This window comes from Eublepharis macularius, chromosome 6 (assembly GCF_028583425.1).
Source record: "Eublepharis macularius isolate TG4126 chromosome 6, MPM_Emac_v1.0, whole genome shotgun sequence".
Lineage (NCBI taxonomy): Eukaryota > Metazoa > Chordata > Lepidosauria > Squamata > Eublepharidae > Eublepharis > Eublepharis macularius.
In genome coordinates, this window is record NC_072795.1 from 6,543,318 (window position 1) to 6,557,552 (window position 14,235).

Below are 14,235 nucleotides of genomic sequence, written 5' to 3' on the forward strand. Positions count from 1 at the left end.
CCCCCACCCTTTCGTCCCCTCCCCCTCCCTGCCGCGGCTGAGCCCGGCGCAAACTCATCGCAGCGGCGGCGTCGAAGGGAGGGCCTTGTACCGCTTTAAGCGGCCTTGCCCATTGTTCGCCCCGCCGCCAATCGGCGCGCCCGCCTCGGCGCGGGCCGCCCAATCGAGCGCGCGCAGGGGAGCGAGCGCGCCGCCCACTCCTCTATATTAAAGCCGGCGGCGCCGCGTGAGGCTCCCACTGGCTCCGTCCAAAGCCATCTTTGCATTGTTCCTGCCTCGGCCGTCCAGGGGCTGCTTTTCCTCTCGCCCCCTCGCTGCGCCGCCGGATCCGAGTGCGCTCCGGGGCTTATTTTTGTACCGAGCTCTATTTTCCAGACGCCCCCCGCAGCCATGTCGGACACGGCCGTGGACACCAGCTCCGAGATCTCCACTAAGGTGAGCCTCCGGCCGGCGCGCGTGCATTGTGCCGCCCGGGCGTCCTTTGATTGATCGACGCCTTCCGACGGACCCCCCCCCCCATCCCCTTCGCTTTCCCGGGCGAGCGACCAGCCCGGCTCCCGAACGCACGGCGCGCTGGCTTCGGCTTCCCTTTGTTCGCGGGTGGCTCGGCTCGGCTCCTCCGAGACTCGAGGCTTGTTTATCGGGCGGCGGAGAAAGCGGGGTGGGCTTCGGTTTCCCCCCTCGAGGGAGCGGACGGGGGCGCGGTGCGTGGGGCTGGGGGAGGCGGGCTCGGGGGCTGCGTCTTCGCCTTGGCGCTTCTCCCGTGCCCAGGCGGCGTCGGGCACAGCCGGCCATTCCCAGCCGGGCTTGACAGACGCCTCCAAAGTTCCGAGCCCCCTTTCCGTCCAGAGATGGGGGAGAAAGCGGGCCAGGAGGGGGGGGTGAGGAAGCGACCGTGGAGATCCTTTCTAACACCCCCCCCCAACCCCTCGGTCGGGTTCCCCCTGAAAGCGAAAGGAGCCGGGCGCGCCGGGCTGTTGCCTTCCGCTCGCCTTTGTGCGCCGGGTTCCGACGTGTACTTGCCTGGCGAGCGGTGGGCGCGCGTGTTTGTTTGCCTGCCTTCCCTTTCGCTAATTGCACGGAAATAACTTTACGACCCCCGGTGGTTGGGAGGGGATCGGAAGCGGTTTATTGGAGGGGGGGGGCGCGCGGCGGGAAGGTGCTCCGGGGGAGGGAAGCGGCCGGGGCGCGAAGGCTGGCGGCCCTCCGGCGCGGCGCGTTCTTTGTTTCGCCAGGCAGGGGAGCCGGCGTGGTGCGAGGGAGCGAGCCGGGCGCTTCCCCGGAGGGACCCCTGGGGGGGTGGCGACCCGCTCTGCCTCCCCCCTCGCCCCATCTGGCACCGAGGGGGCTTCGCTTCCTCTCGAGAGCGGGAGGGCCCCCATCGTTGTCCCCCCCCCCCCGCTGTGTCTAATTCGGATCAAAGAATCGCGCGGTGCCAAAATGAGGTTTCGACGTGCCTAGGCGGCTTCGCGTCTCCCCGGAACTTCCAGCTGCCCCCTTGAACTGGGATGACCCCATCGAGGATCAAAGTTGAGGCTGGGGGGGCAGGGAAAGGGCATCGATGGGGGGCGGCAGCGGTTGTTCCCGTCGGGCAAGCACTGGCTCGTCCCACTTGCCGGCGGCTACTCGGTAGCAGCGGCCGGATATATTGTGGCCAGCGGGTGGCCCCGTCCAGGGGGGGGGCGCTGCTTCTTCCTCCGGTGGGCGCCCTCGAAGGGGGCCGAACGCCCCTCGCCAGAAAACCCCCGGAGGGGTCGAGGCTGAAGGTGGGGAGGGGGAAGCTCGGGCAAGGTCACTGCTTGGCACGCACAGCCCCCGCCCTCCTCGACGGCCGGGCAGCGGGAATCCGGCCGAGGAAGCTCAGCCCGCCGCGCGCCGTCGCTCCTTTCGCGGCCTCGGGAGCTGCTGCTCGGAACTCGAACTCGGTTCTTTCCCGACGGCTCATTCGGGTTAAAAGTCCGACGTGCCGGTCGCATCCTGACCTTTTGCATTTTGGAGCCCCCGGGTTTTTTTCTTAGGGGTGGGGGCTGGATCCCTGTTCTGCCCTGGAGGTATTTATGCGGGGGGGAACCGGGCAGGAAGGGTGGCATTTATGGGGCGGGCAAGGCAGGGAGGGTGGCATTGCAGAGTACCCCCCACACCTGACCCTGTTTTGGTTTTGCAATTTTATCCTCGCCTCCCCCTTTATTTGCAATGGGGGGGTCGCTTTCCAACCTGGGGGAGGGCGTTTGCAGCCTTGCAGGTTTGCTTCCCTGCCCCGGGCAAGGCACCCTCTCGCCCGGGGGAGAAGGCTCCGGCTTCCCTTCCCAAGCGGGCGGGCGGCGGCTCCTCTCTCGAGCGCCGCCCCCGGCCGCAGCCGAGAAACCAGCCGCGAGCGCCCCACCACGTGCCGCCCTCCTGCTGCTGCGCTGCCTTCCCCAGCCTCCGCCCGCGCGGGGTCTCCTGGGAGTCGTAGTTCGCTCGCCGCCCTGCGCCCCGCGTTCTACCCTCGGCGCGCCTACGGGACGGGGCTGGGGAAAGAACTACGCGTCCCGGCATGCTTTGGGAGGCCAGTGGAGCCTGGCCAATCGGAGGGGCGCCGAGCCTGGCGCGAGGTTTTGAAACGGCCGCAGGCGCGTGGCGGACCGGCTGCCTCGAGAGGCCTGCTCTGGCGCCCCCTGCAGGGTGGGAGGGTTTCTATCCTGATCTCCTTTGCCTGTACAGCTTATTAACAAGGACATCCGTTCTAGGTGCACAGGGGAGAATTGCAGCACTTTAAAAAAACATAGCAGCTGAATTTTCTAATTTCTTTTTAAAAGGCGCACCTATTATCCTTTTAATGCCTTTGAAAGTGGCTTTGCAAATGTATTAACTCAATTTTATTTGCTTTGTTTACACACCACTTTTTCCCCTAATGGGGACCCAAAGTCGCTTATCTGACTTTGCTCCTCCTAACAACAGCCCTGTGAGGTAGGTTAGGCTGAGGTGTGTGTGGCTGACCCAAGGTCACCCAGCAAGCTTCCATGGCAGAATGGGTCTCCCAGGTTCTAGTGTAACCACTATACCACAAATGCTTTGTGGCTGTTTATTCAAAGAGAGTTGGAGTACTTTACTCGTTAGTTGTCTTCTCTTTTTTTCACCCCCTCTTACAGTGCAATCCTAAACAGAGCTACTCCAGTCTAAGCCCATTGAAATCAATGCACTTAGTTTGGAGTAACTCTGTTTAGGATTACACTGTTCATCTCCTAGACAGGATTCCTTTGGCTTCCATACGTTCTGTAAAGTGCCTTTTGTGCATAGTTTACTGATGATTTTTAATTATGTTGTCATGCGGAGTACGACGGTGGGCTTGTACTTGTTTTTTTCTGTATTCTGAAACAATTCCTTAGCTTTGACCTGTTTCATTACTTTGCATGCCTTTTTAAAAATTAAAAAATGTGCACGTTTGGGGAGGGCCCCTTTGTAATTATATTTTCTCCTGCTGTTGCAAACAGCTTTGCTACCCTTATAATTCGGGCCTTCTGCATTGCCCCCCCCCCCCCCCGGCAAAAAGGTTCAGCGTCCAGCAATTTACGCTGGCCATTGCTTCTCACGTGGAACCTGTTGCAGTTGGGCTTGTTAATTTGCCTTCGATGAGTTCATTGTTTGAGGGGGAAGCAAGAGAGATGGGAACATGGAGAGATGCCTAGATCCTGCAATGCAAACTTCCCCCCATGGTGAAAAAACTCCCTCTATGGTGGGGGACTGTCAGATAAGATGCTTTTTTAAAATTGAAGTTGGCGTCAATTTCAATTTGCTTTTGTGGTAGATTATCTGAGAATCCCCTCGTGTTTGTGTCTGTGTTGGAACTTTTCCCCCAAGCCAGGTGAAATAGAATGGTGATTCAGTGCCTCTCACCTGCTGAATGAGCAGCCAGGTGTCTTTGTTGGTCTGTTTGTGCAACAGGTGTGTTGGAATGTTGTGGTTTGGGGAGAGAGTCATGCGGTGAAGATGTCAGCTGTTTCTGGGGGATGCAGTTGGAGTTGGCTAAGCTGATGCCGACTTACCCAGAAGCCTTGGCTGCCTTGAGAGGCTTATCTGGCACACCGTGGTGCTAGGCCTGTGATGGCTGGCAAAATAATCTGAAGGCTTTCCTAATCCAAAGAACGAGAGAGAATTTGTGCAAGGGGTTTTCTCAGCTGTGCTGTGGTTGTGTCATGTCAATGCCCAACCTTTGTAGAGCCAGAGTAGTTAGCTGTGTTAACCTGTAGTCACAAAATATTAAAGAGCCCAGTAGCACCTTTAAGACTAACCAGCTTTACTGTAGCCTAAGCTTTCGAGAACCACAGCTCTCTTCGTCAGATGCAGGACCCTAGTAGGGGAACGAAATGAGGTGTGTAATTGTTGGGGTGATGGAGATGTCCGGTTTGCCGGAGCGGAGTATCAGGAATCTGGCCATGTTCGGACACTTGGCGGCCTGCTAAGGGTGGAGCAGCTGGGCTGTGTCTTAGGAAAGCCCCTTTGCGGTGGTAAGGAAACAAGCAAGATAACTGTCTTTTGGGAACGGGAGGCTGTTCCACCTCTCCTCTCCGGGGCAGCCTCCTTTGCAAGTTGGAAGCTGGCTTCTTTTTGGCCACGATCAGAGCAAATAAACAATCCTTCTCCAGTGCTGTGGCTCACACCCCAACAAAGAGTTTGCACTGGCTTCAGACCTCTTTTTTGGGCATAGCTTGCCGTGCCGTGACTAATCTGGGTTTGCATGGTGGCTGTGCCGGTACCTGCAGCGTTTGTTGGGGGCGGGACGTTGTCTGTGCTCTAGAAGAAAGTAGCACAGGCGAGCCGTTCTCTTGTCGGAAAATCTTAGCCAGCTGGCTTTGGAAGACTTTTTAAGAAGTTTAATGTACTCTCCGTGTGCTGTTGGGTATGATTTTCCTGTTGGAAAATTTAGGAGGGGAAAGATCACATTAATACAATATCCTCTGGAGCCTCCATCCCACCGAAGCATATCTGTCAAACTTCAGATTCTCTAAGCAAGTATTGCGAGGGGGGGGGGGCGTTTCCTTTCGCCAAGTTCCTTTAGCTCCTGCAACCAAACTGCTCTGCACGTGGGTGGGGAAGGAAGACGTCTTATTCCCACACTTCTTCCCAACTGTTCCTGCTGCTGTAATATGCTGGTTGTTTTTCCAACTTTCCTCGCGGGGAGAGGGAGGGCCTCCAACTTCCCCCAAAAACAAGCCAGTCTGGAATCCTGGTGACTCATTCTGGTTTTATTTCTGCCCCTTTTAAGGACTTGAAAGAGAAAAAGGAAGTTGTTGAAGAGACAGAAAACGGCAGAGATGCGCCGGCCAACGGTAACGCGGTAAGTGTCTCTGCCGGGAGCGGCCGTGTTTACGTTGAACATCTGCAAAGACCACTGGAGCGTGGGGCTAAGACTGGGGGGGGGGGACCCAGGTTCGAGTTCACGTTAAGTCACAGAACTCATTGGGTGAATTTGGGCCAGTCGTTCTATTTTGACAGAACGTTCCTCAGAGTTGTCGGCGAAGGTAAAAAGGAGGAGGGGCAAAGTGCGTGCAATTCTGAGCTCCTTGGAGGAATGTAAAGATTAAAAAAGTAGAGATTTAAAAAGTAATAGCAGCTGCCGTATACATAGTTGGAGTGTCGGTCTGTCCATCCCAGGACTAGCGAGGGAGCTTTCCCGAGTCTCGGGGAGAGAAAGGTCATTCCCAGCCTCGTTGTAACTGGAGGCCTCAAACTGGAACTGTGATCTCTTCGTAGCGTTCATGCTTGTTCCTTCTTTGAATCTGTAAAAGAGAAGCAAATTGCAATCCCCTTGTTTCTCCCACCACAGTTTGATTTAAAAGTCCTGCTGGTAGAAGTGAATGAGAGTAAAGCTTAGAGAGGGTGATACTGAAGGAAAATGCAAATGCCAGTATTCAATAAACACCAAGGCATTTAATTTTTATCTTGTAATCAGCCCTCAGTGGTTTGAAACCATATAAGCGTCGAAATAAAAAAGCGGGGCTAGAGATGGACTTTGCTGCCGGTTCTGACCTCTCAACCCAAGGGCAAAAACTGACCTACTGGCCCCCTTTTCACTGCCCACAGTTTCGCCCTTTCCCCATGACTTGAGAATTGCAAGGCTAGCAGTTGCCCCAAATCGTCATGGTTGCCACAGCAAAAGGTGGCTGTGAAGTTCTGTCTTGCAGCTTGCGGATTTGAGTTTTCACGCATCTGGAAATAAGCTGGCCCGGCGTCAGGTTTTTAAGTGTGTTTTGTTTCTGCAAGGCGAACGAGGAAAACGGGGAGCAGGAAGCAGACAACGAGGTAGATGAAGAGGAAGATGAAGTTGGCGACGATGAGGAGGATGAGGAAGAAGGTGATGGTAATTTTCTGGTTTTTCCCTCCACCCTCCCAGCAAGGTAGCCTGCTGGCCTCGTTGGGGCTGTGAGTGGTTGCAGAGGGCAGTGGCTCCCCCTAGTGGCCACTCTGGAGCACACCACAAATGATGGCTTTCTGATCGAGAGTCCCGGGAAGGAATCCCAAAGGGTACCAGTTCGTCACAGGAAGATCCTTTTAGCCTCGGGAAAATTAACCCTGGTTAAATTTTCATCCTCTTTGGGCAAAACCAGGAATCCAGCTAGAGAGTTAATCGGGTGTTGATTCGTTGGGGAGGCAAAAAACCTCCTTGCTGGGAAATGAATGCAAGCTCGTTCAAGCCCTGCGGTGGAAAAACATTGTAATTCAGAAAGTGATTTAGGAGTCTTATTGGCTACTAATTTTTTTAAAATTCTGGAGCCTGGGAATTGCAATAGCTTTCTCAAGCCTATTTTAGAAATGCCAGTTGGATCAAGGTGTTAAACGCCTCTTGGGGTGGGTGGGTACCTGTATACATTTAAATGATCATATATTCCGTCGTGCCATAAGCCACTTCTCATTCCCACAAACGGGGTGGTATTGCTCAGTTGCTCTGAGCAAGCCAGCGAGGCTGAAAGGAGGTGTGGATCGCCCTCTGTGGCTCTCCTAACTTGTAAACACAACTGCCGGAGAGAAACAAGCGACTTCCCTCGGGGGGCGGCGGTGCCTGTTCCGCAAGAGCATTGTGAGATCCAAAGCCGCCGCTTCTGTCCCATGTGTTGGGTGGCGAGCTTTTAGAGGCCGTTGTCATTTTACCCCTTTGACTGGATGGCAGAAGGCCAAGTTCCTGCCTCGGTTTTAAATGCATTAATTGCAGAAACCGTAAATGTAGCTTAGCGGGGCAGAGCTTCCCTTACCTGACGCGAGCGCCTTCAGAAAGCCATCACAGTGCGGTGCCCTTGGGTCATCTGTGCCTAATTTGCTCGCAACAAACATTGCATACCTTGTGTAAATAAAGAATTTGGGTTCCCTGCTTCCAGCTGTAACTAGCACTTAGCGGTCGCTCCCGAGATCTGTGGGGCATTGGCCTGTGGGCTAGAGCACCTCTTCATGAGCCGGCGCCCTGCATGCACGCACCGCTTAGATCCCAGCCCCTTCCGGAGAAGAACCCCACTGGGGGCGAGAGCCGCCAGCCGGAGCCAACCCCCCGAACCTGTCGGTGCTGCCTCGAGAGGGTCTCCTGTGGCGTTCGGGCAGCCTGGCCTAATTGGGTGTTTGTTGCCAGGTGGGGAGCGTTGCTTGGATACGGTAGCAATGGAGGAGGAAAAGGGGTGGGGAGTGGAGCTTCGGGAACCATGGCGATGGCGCTGACATCACCTGCTCGGGCTTAAGATGCGGTGGGGATGCTCGGGTGTGTGCCAAGCAGGCGGCAGCTGTGAGTCTTGTGTCTTGTCTTGCTCCTCTGTGCTGCCTCCCAAGTTTGTGTGTTGCACGCCAGCCTGCGCGCTCTCTCCCCCTGGACTTGTGCTGGGAGTTTCCTTGGGAAGCGGTTCAGGCCCCATCTGCTGAACACGGCCCCAGGGCTGAGAATAAAGAATTAACCCAGTCGCTTGCTCTGTGGCTGTTCTCCGTACCCTGCCCACTTCGTCCTGCAACCAGTTGGCTTCCCTTCCTTCTCCTGGGGTTTAAGAAACCCGGGAAGGAGCCAACCACCTACCAGAGTTAATCTCACCTGCTTGAGCTGGCCGACGTCGGGGGCGGGGCGGGGAGGATGTTTTTCTGTTCAGGTGACCCTAATCTGTCTTCTCCACCTCCTCCACTCCTGTCTGTGCTTATGACAATTAAACCAGATTACTGGCCTAAATGTGGAGGGTTTAAACAAACCTGCCTGCTTAGCCCCAAAGGCTTGAGCCGGTCCACCCCTCCAAATAGCTTTTTGGGATCCCCCGCCCCCCCTTCTGACAGCCCAGCTGTCCCCAGATCCACTGCCCTATTATAGCCTTGATCTGGGCCAGCCCAGGTCCTGTCCGTTCCAGGAGCTGTGGACCATTGGCAGAATTTGTATTCCCAATTAGTTCTGAGTCAGAGCGCTTCCTAATGAATTCTGGCTCCCTTTCCTCATTTAAGATAGGCTCCCAGTAGAGAAGGGAGGCAGAAGTAACGGGCGGGAGAGCGTGAAGCAAGGGGCGCTGTTAGGGAACAGACTGCTGCTCTGGGGCCGTTTTGGCCTTGACTCACGAAACGTGTCTGTTCCAGTAGCCCCTAGTCCCCGAAGCCCTGCCTTGTCCAGTTCCGGCCTCTGTGCTCGCACAGCTCTTTACAGAGCATAGGTTCCGATCCAGTTTAATGGGGGGGGGGCAGTGAGCAGGTGGATTTAGTAAGGGTCAGGGGATGGGATGGTATCATCTAATGAGTCACTGCCATCTCTTGCCCACCTTTCATGCAAACAACACATTTCCACCGGGAAGTCTGAACTTAACCTGGATTTCCAACAAGCCCCTTTCTCTAGCATGTTGCATGCAAACCCCTAGACTTGGAAAGGTTCCGGGAACAGTGTTGAAATCCCAAAAGTCATGTTGAACTTTTGTAAGTGTTGGCCTTGATAAGAAATAACTATAAAAGATTCCTTTTGTCCTTGATAAGAGATTCCTATAAGCTCTCAAAATAGTAAAGAGTCCACTAGCGCCTTTAAGACTAACTTTATTGTAGCATAAGCTTTCGAGAGTCACAGCTGTCTTTGTCAGATGCATCGTCAGCTTTCGAGAGCCACAGCTCATCTTGTCAGAGCTGTGGTTCTCGAAAGCTTATGCTGCAATAAAGTTGGTTAGGCTTAAAGGTGCTACTGGGCTCTTTACTATCTTGCAACTACAGACTAACACAGCTAACTCCTGGATCTATAAGCTCACCCGAGCTTCCTTGAGAGCAAGGCAGTATTGAAAACGAGCTAACCTAGTGTCCGGTGAAATACCCCATCCAGGTTTTTACTGATCATTGCTATGTCCGCCAGGGGTCCAGGAGCGTTGATATTGGCCAAGCTTGAGTAGGGGTGGAGGGCAGCTTGTATCTGGGGTCTTGCTTGCTCCATCCTCACTCGCCCCCCTTTCTGTCCAGGAGAAGAAGAAGACGGTGATGAGGATGATGAAGCTGAGGGCCCCACGGGCAAGCGGGCAGCTGAGGACGACGAGGTAAGTTGCTGGACCTTGTTGAGGCAGGTTAGACAAGGTTGGGAGTCCTCAATCATATTAAAACTCATGGGCATCTCTGGAATGTTGTGAACAGGAAATCCTCCCTCCCCCCACACACACAAAATGGCTCCCAGAGAGAGCTGGGGCTGGTCAGAAAATGGCGGCCACAGGGTAGTGGAGAGAAGCGCAAGATACTGAGGAGCTGCGAGTTGCGCATCCTTCGACGATGATGCCACCTGTTTCTGGTCCCTGCTCCAGCGAGGTGGAGGAAAGCCGGGGTGGGCTTTGGGGAAGAAGCAAGTGAGCGCCAGGAAACCTGTCGGGAGGGCATCGTGGCACTGTGGGGGCCACGTTGGGGACCAATAACCTAGGTGAAATCCAGCTTCCCTTCTTTCAGTCCCCTTTGGGTGGAGAAATTATTCCATCTGTGGCCCCTAGGTGGTGTATAGCACAGGTTAAGCTGCCCTGTGGCCAGAGGGGGATCTTTGACGGGTGAAATAAGGTACATTCTCTCCTCGGTATCCGTGGTTCAGTGTGGGAAGTAGGAATTGCCCCCCGAGTCCCTTTGGCAAACTACATTGCCCAGGATTCTTTGGGAAGGGACCCAATGCAGCTATTTTTTCTTGCTTTCCCTCCAAGAAGCCCAGGGTAGTATACAGTGTTCTCCCCCCATCTTGAGAGAAAGCGATTGGGCCGAGTAAAGACTAGGAACCAGGTCTCCTTAATCTCAGATCTCCTGAATTTTCAAGATACCTGGTGTGACCACTATACCACACTGTTTTTTTAAAGAGTTAAACTGGCATCAGTTTGATACGGGGGGCGGGGTTGTATAGGCTAGGCAACTTTCTAAAAACATGAAAGTTTGGGGGGGTTGTATAGTGTGCAAGGTTCTCAGCTGTTTTAAATAACATCTGGCTGACCTGCTTAAAATGTAACAGATGAGAAATGGGTTTAGCCCCCCTTCCCTTTGGGGGGGGGGGTGTTGCCCCTCCCATGCTGTTTGATCCACTGGCCTGTTCTTGGATAGAATTCAGCCCACTTTTGGTGTGGTGGGTAAAGCTTTGCCATATTAACTGAGAATAGGTCCCTCTCCGGTTATTGTCCATAATGGCTAAATGGAATCTCTGTGTTCAGAGGCAATGGCTTGGGGGCAACTAGAGGTGGTAGCTTTCATTTGTCTGCCATAGTTGTGGGCCTTCTGGGAGCACTGCGTGGACCACTGCGGGAAGAATAGGTTCTGAGTTCGGGAGCGTTTGGTCTAGGGTCACTTGTCTCGAGTGAGCTTTTGGAAACAGGTGGCCAAGGAACGTCTGGAGCCCCAGTAAGAAAGGTGGACTATAAATGACAATAAAAAAAAGAATGAAAATAATAATGAACTTCTGGTGAAAGACTTGGAGAGAGGCAAAGTGCCGGGAGGATTTGTGAGGCTTGGTGGAGTTTCCAAGGCCTGGTACGCATCAGTTTTCTAGGTTGTCCCCCTGCCCAAAGAGACTAAGGTACATCTGCCTCCACACCCAGGTATTTGGTGTGATGAATTAATCTTAATTCGTGCCCAATCTAGGGATTGGCAGTCTGGGAAAGTTTGCCTCATTAGCTAAACACGGCTGCAAAACCAACTCTTAGGTCTGAACCAAGCAAACTCTTTGAGAGCGACTTATCTCTCAGAACGCAGTGAAATATTAGGCATCTACCTTCAGATCTTTCGCCAGAAGAGCAGAGACCTTCATTGAGTTCGTTGTTTTATTTAAACTGTTAGGCAAGAGCTTGATAAATGTAAACAGGTGCTAATTAATCTGGTGAACACAGAAAAACATGCAATAAAAATCAGATCTAGCATTTTCGAGCTAAATGTATAGTCGTTGCAGTTTCTGTAAGATGAAGGCAAATTAAGTTTTAAGAAGATTGGCAGAATTCTCTGAGAAGTTTAGAAGTCCTGCGCTCTTTTATGCTTACCCAAGATAAGATCTTCTCTGGAATCTACCGGCAGAAAGCCCAATTATCTCATTTCAGCACACTTTTTAAAAAGGTGACAGAGGAACCGAAATCTAACTGTAACACGTGATTGTCCTCTGAATAAAACAATTGTTCCCTGATGGTATTATAAAGACAAGTAACAGGTGGACTGAAATACATCCTGATAACTCTCATTAAATTCACAAAGCAAGGTTATCGGCTAAAATTAGCATTTGTTTGCAACTGCAAATCGGCAATTTTCTTCAGCTACACCAATGAACTGTCAGGTTGAGAGGCGGCCCTGTACTTTTCCTGACCAGCTGTTAAACCTTACAGAAGTTATGAAACTGCATAAGGCGGCACAAGCTAGCATGCATACAGATGGTTAAAATCATGAATACGGGGCGGTGGCATTCTCGAATACCGTAAAATCAGATTGTGTTAAGGAGCCGGTGAACAGATGGGGTGTGTAGACATAGGTAGTTGTGCATTGTGGTGGTTAAAATAATTGGGCTGAGGATCTGGCAAACCCCCTTGGCTGTGAAGCTTGTTCGGTGGCGTTGGGGCCAGCGACGCGCAAGCAAACCTACTTCGCAAGGTTGTTGGGAGGATAAAATAGGACATGGGATGTACTGCTCTGTAGCTCCTGGCAGGGCTTGAATTGCACTAACTAAATCCAGGCTGGGTTTGCAGTCTCCAGCAAGTTGGATTGCGGCTTCTAAGCTCCCTTGACCCGAATGTTCGTTTTCGTTTCTTCGCAGGATGACGACGTCGATCCCAAGAAGCAGAAAACTGGTGAAGATGACTAGGAAGAAGCAGAGTGAAAGACACCAACAATTTTTTTTAAACTTAACAAGAGGAAAAAATTTTTAAAAGGCCAGCGTGACCTTCTACACCTTTGAAATTTCCCGTTGCAGACACGCTCTCCCCCCCCCCTGCCACCCCCTTCTTGCTGTGGTCACTGTCATAAAGTAGAGAGAAAAAGCCCCACGGAAACCGATGAGCTGCTGCCATCCCGCTTTGGAATGGGGAAAAATAAAAAAAACTCCCTGACCTATTGCCACTGGGGTGGGGGGGAAGCAGAGACACGGTTCCCTTCCCTCCCCCCCTTCTCTCCCCCCCGGCACCGAAAACTTCAAGGCCCTACTTGCTTTCTTAAAAGTAACTTTAAAGGAGAATTTGTTTGTATTTTTTATTTACATTTTATATTTTTGTACATAATTGTGACGAGGTCCGCCATTTTTAACGCGATCTCCGATTGACCAAAAGGGGGGGGGCTTTGAAGTGTGTGTTTTTTTTCCTCTGTTCCTAAAACGAAATGGAAAAAAAAAAATTCTTGACTTTACTTGTGGTGTGACCATATGTCCAAACCATTATCTCAAAGGAGAAGGGAAAAAAAGACCTTGTACAAAAAAAAAAATTTCAAAAATGCAAAAAAAGTCCAATCTTTATTCTGAGCATTCCAGTAACTCTTTTGTGTATGTACTTTAGCTGTACCATAAGTAGTTGGTTTGTATGAGATGGCCAAAGATAAAAAAGGGTTTTTTCTTTTTTTTCTTTTTTTTTCTTTTTGTCTATGAAGTTGCTGTTAATTTTTTTTGGCCTGTTTGATGTATGTGTGAAAACAATGTTGTCCAACAATAAACCGGAATTTTATTTTGCTGAGTTGTTTTAACGAAGCTGGTTGCACAATGGTTGTGTAGTTTTTGTGCTTCCTTCCCTCTCTCTCCACCCTTCCCTTCATGACAGGTGAAACAATCTCAATCCCCCAACGGAGTGCTGCTCTATTCAGTTTAGTATCCGCTCATTATCAGAGCCCTGCTACATTGAGTTCGGTATCGCCTGCTCTGATTGGCAGCTGCTCTGCAGGGTCTTCGGTAAAGTCGAATCTTCCCGAACACTTGGTAGATTTGAGTTAGAGTGGCCCGGGACTAAACTGAGGGGCCCTGATGCATGCAAACTATGTCCTTGGCCACTGAACCACACAGCCCATCTTCCTTTCAGGGAACAGAATTTGGAGGGTATCTTGGGTTGAGTGAACGGATGGTCTCCAATGGAATGTTGTCGAGCAGTCAGTGTTACATGAGTGAGCCCTTGGCAAAGGAAAACTTCTCAGTGGACCCTAGAAGTTGGTGTTTGGGGGGAAATGGGTCAGGGAGCCACAGGGGACCTAAAGGCATGTAGCTGTCTCTAAAGCTGGTCTTGCCATATTTATTGGAACATAAATTGGTTGTTTGGACTCTGCTCAGCATCCCTGCCCTGCTTGGATCCCCAGTTTTCCTCTATGTTACTTCCGGTTGCCCATGCCCTTGGCACGAAGGTCACATAGTGCCCCTATCCTCTCCTGGCAAGAACTGCCCCCACCCCCAGCCAACGGAAGCTTTTCCTGACTTCTCCCAACATGGTCACTTCAAGTGTCCCTTCTTGCTTCTCCCATAGCACTCACTAAAGCAAGGCTTATTCTCACAAAATAGGATTTGAAACTGCTTTTTCTGTTCTTTTTTTAAAAATTAAACAATTTAAAAATTCATTTTTCTCCTGTGTATGTGTGTGCGCTCGTGTATGGCCAAAAAAACCTTCACTGTTTTCTAAATGCATCTGGCTGCTAAGTGCAGTGGTATAAATTGTAGATCCCCTCCCCTTTGGGGGCTCTTCAGCTCCTGTTGCCACTTTGGCACTCCCACGAAACACCTGAAGTTTGGAAATGGGAGCGGAGATCAAACTCGGCTTGAATGAGATGAAGAGCGCTCACATAGTAATGACTGCGTTTGATATAAGCGCAGTG

General features: G+C 51.9%; 1 protein-coding gene across 2 annotated transcripts; it reads left to right on the forward strand.

Annotated features, from left to right (window-relative positions):
• The first annotated feature begins 225 nt into the window (after positions 1–225).
• PTMA (prothymosin alpha) lies at positions 226–13,129 on the forward strand. Of its 2 annotated transcripts, none has more exons than XM_054982813.1 (5): positions 226–435; positions 5,246–5,317; positions 6,244–6,340; positions 9,424–9,497; positions 12,212–13,129. In XM_054982813.1, the coding sequence occupies exons 1-5, from the start codon at positions 391–393 to the stop codon at positions 12,257–12,259; spliced, it is 336 nt and encodes a 111-aa protein (XP_054838788.1). In that variant the 5' UTR covers positions 226–390; the 3' UTR covers positions 12,260–13,129. The 2 variants fall into 2 exon arrangements, with proteins under 2 accessions (XP_054838788.1, XP_054838790.1); XM_054982815.1 differs by having other exon boundaries at positions 6,244–6,334.
• Positions 13,130–14,235: the final 1,106 nt, after the last annotated feature.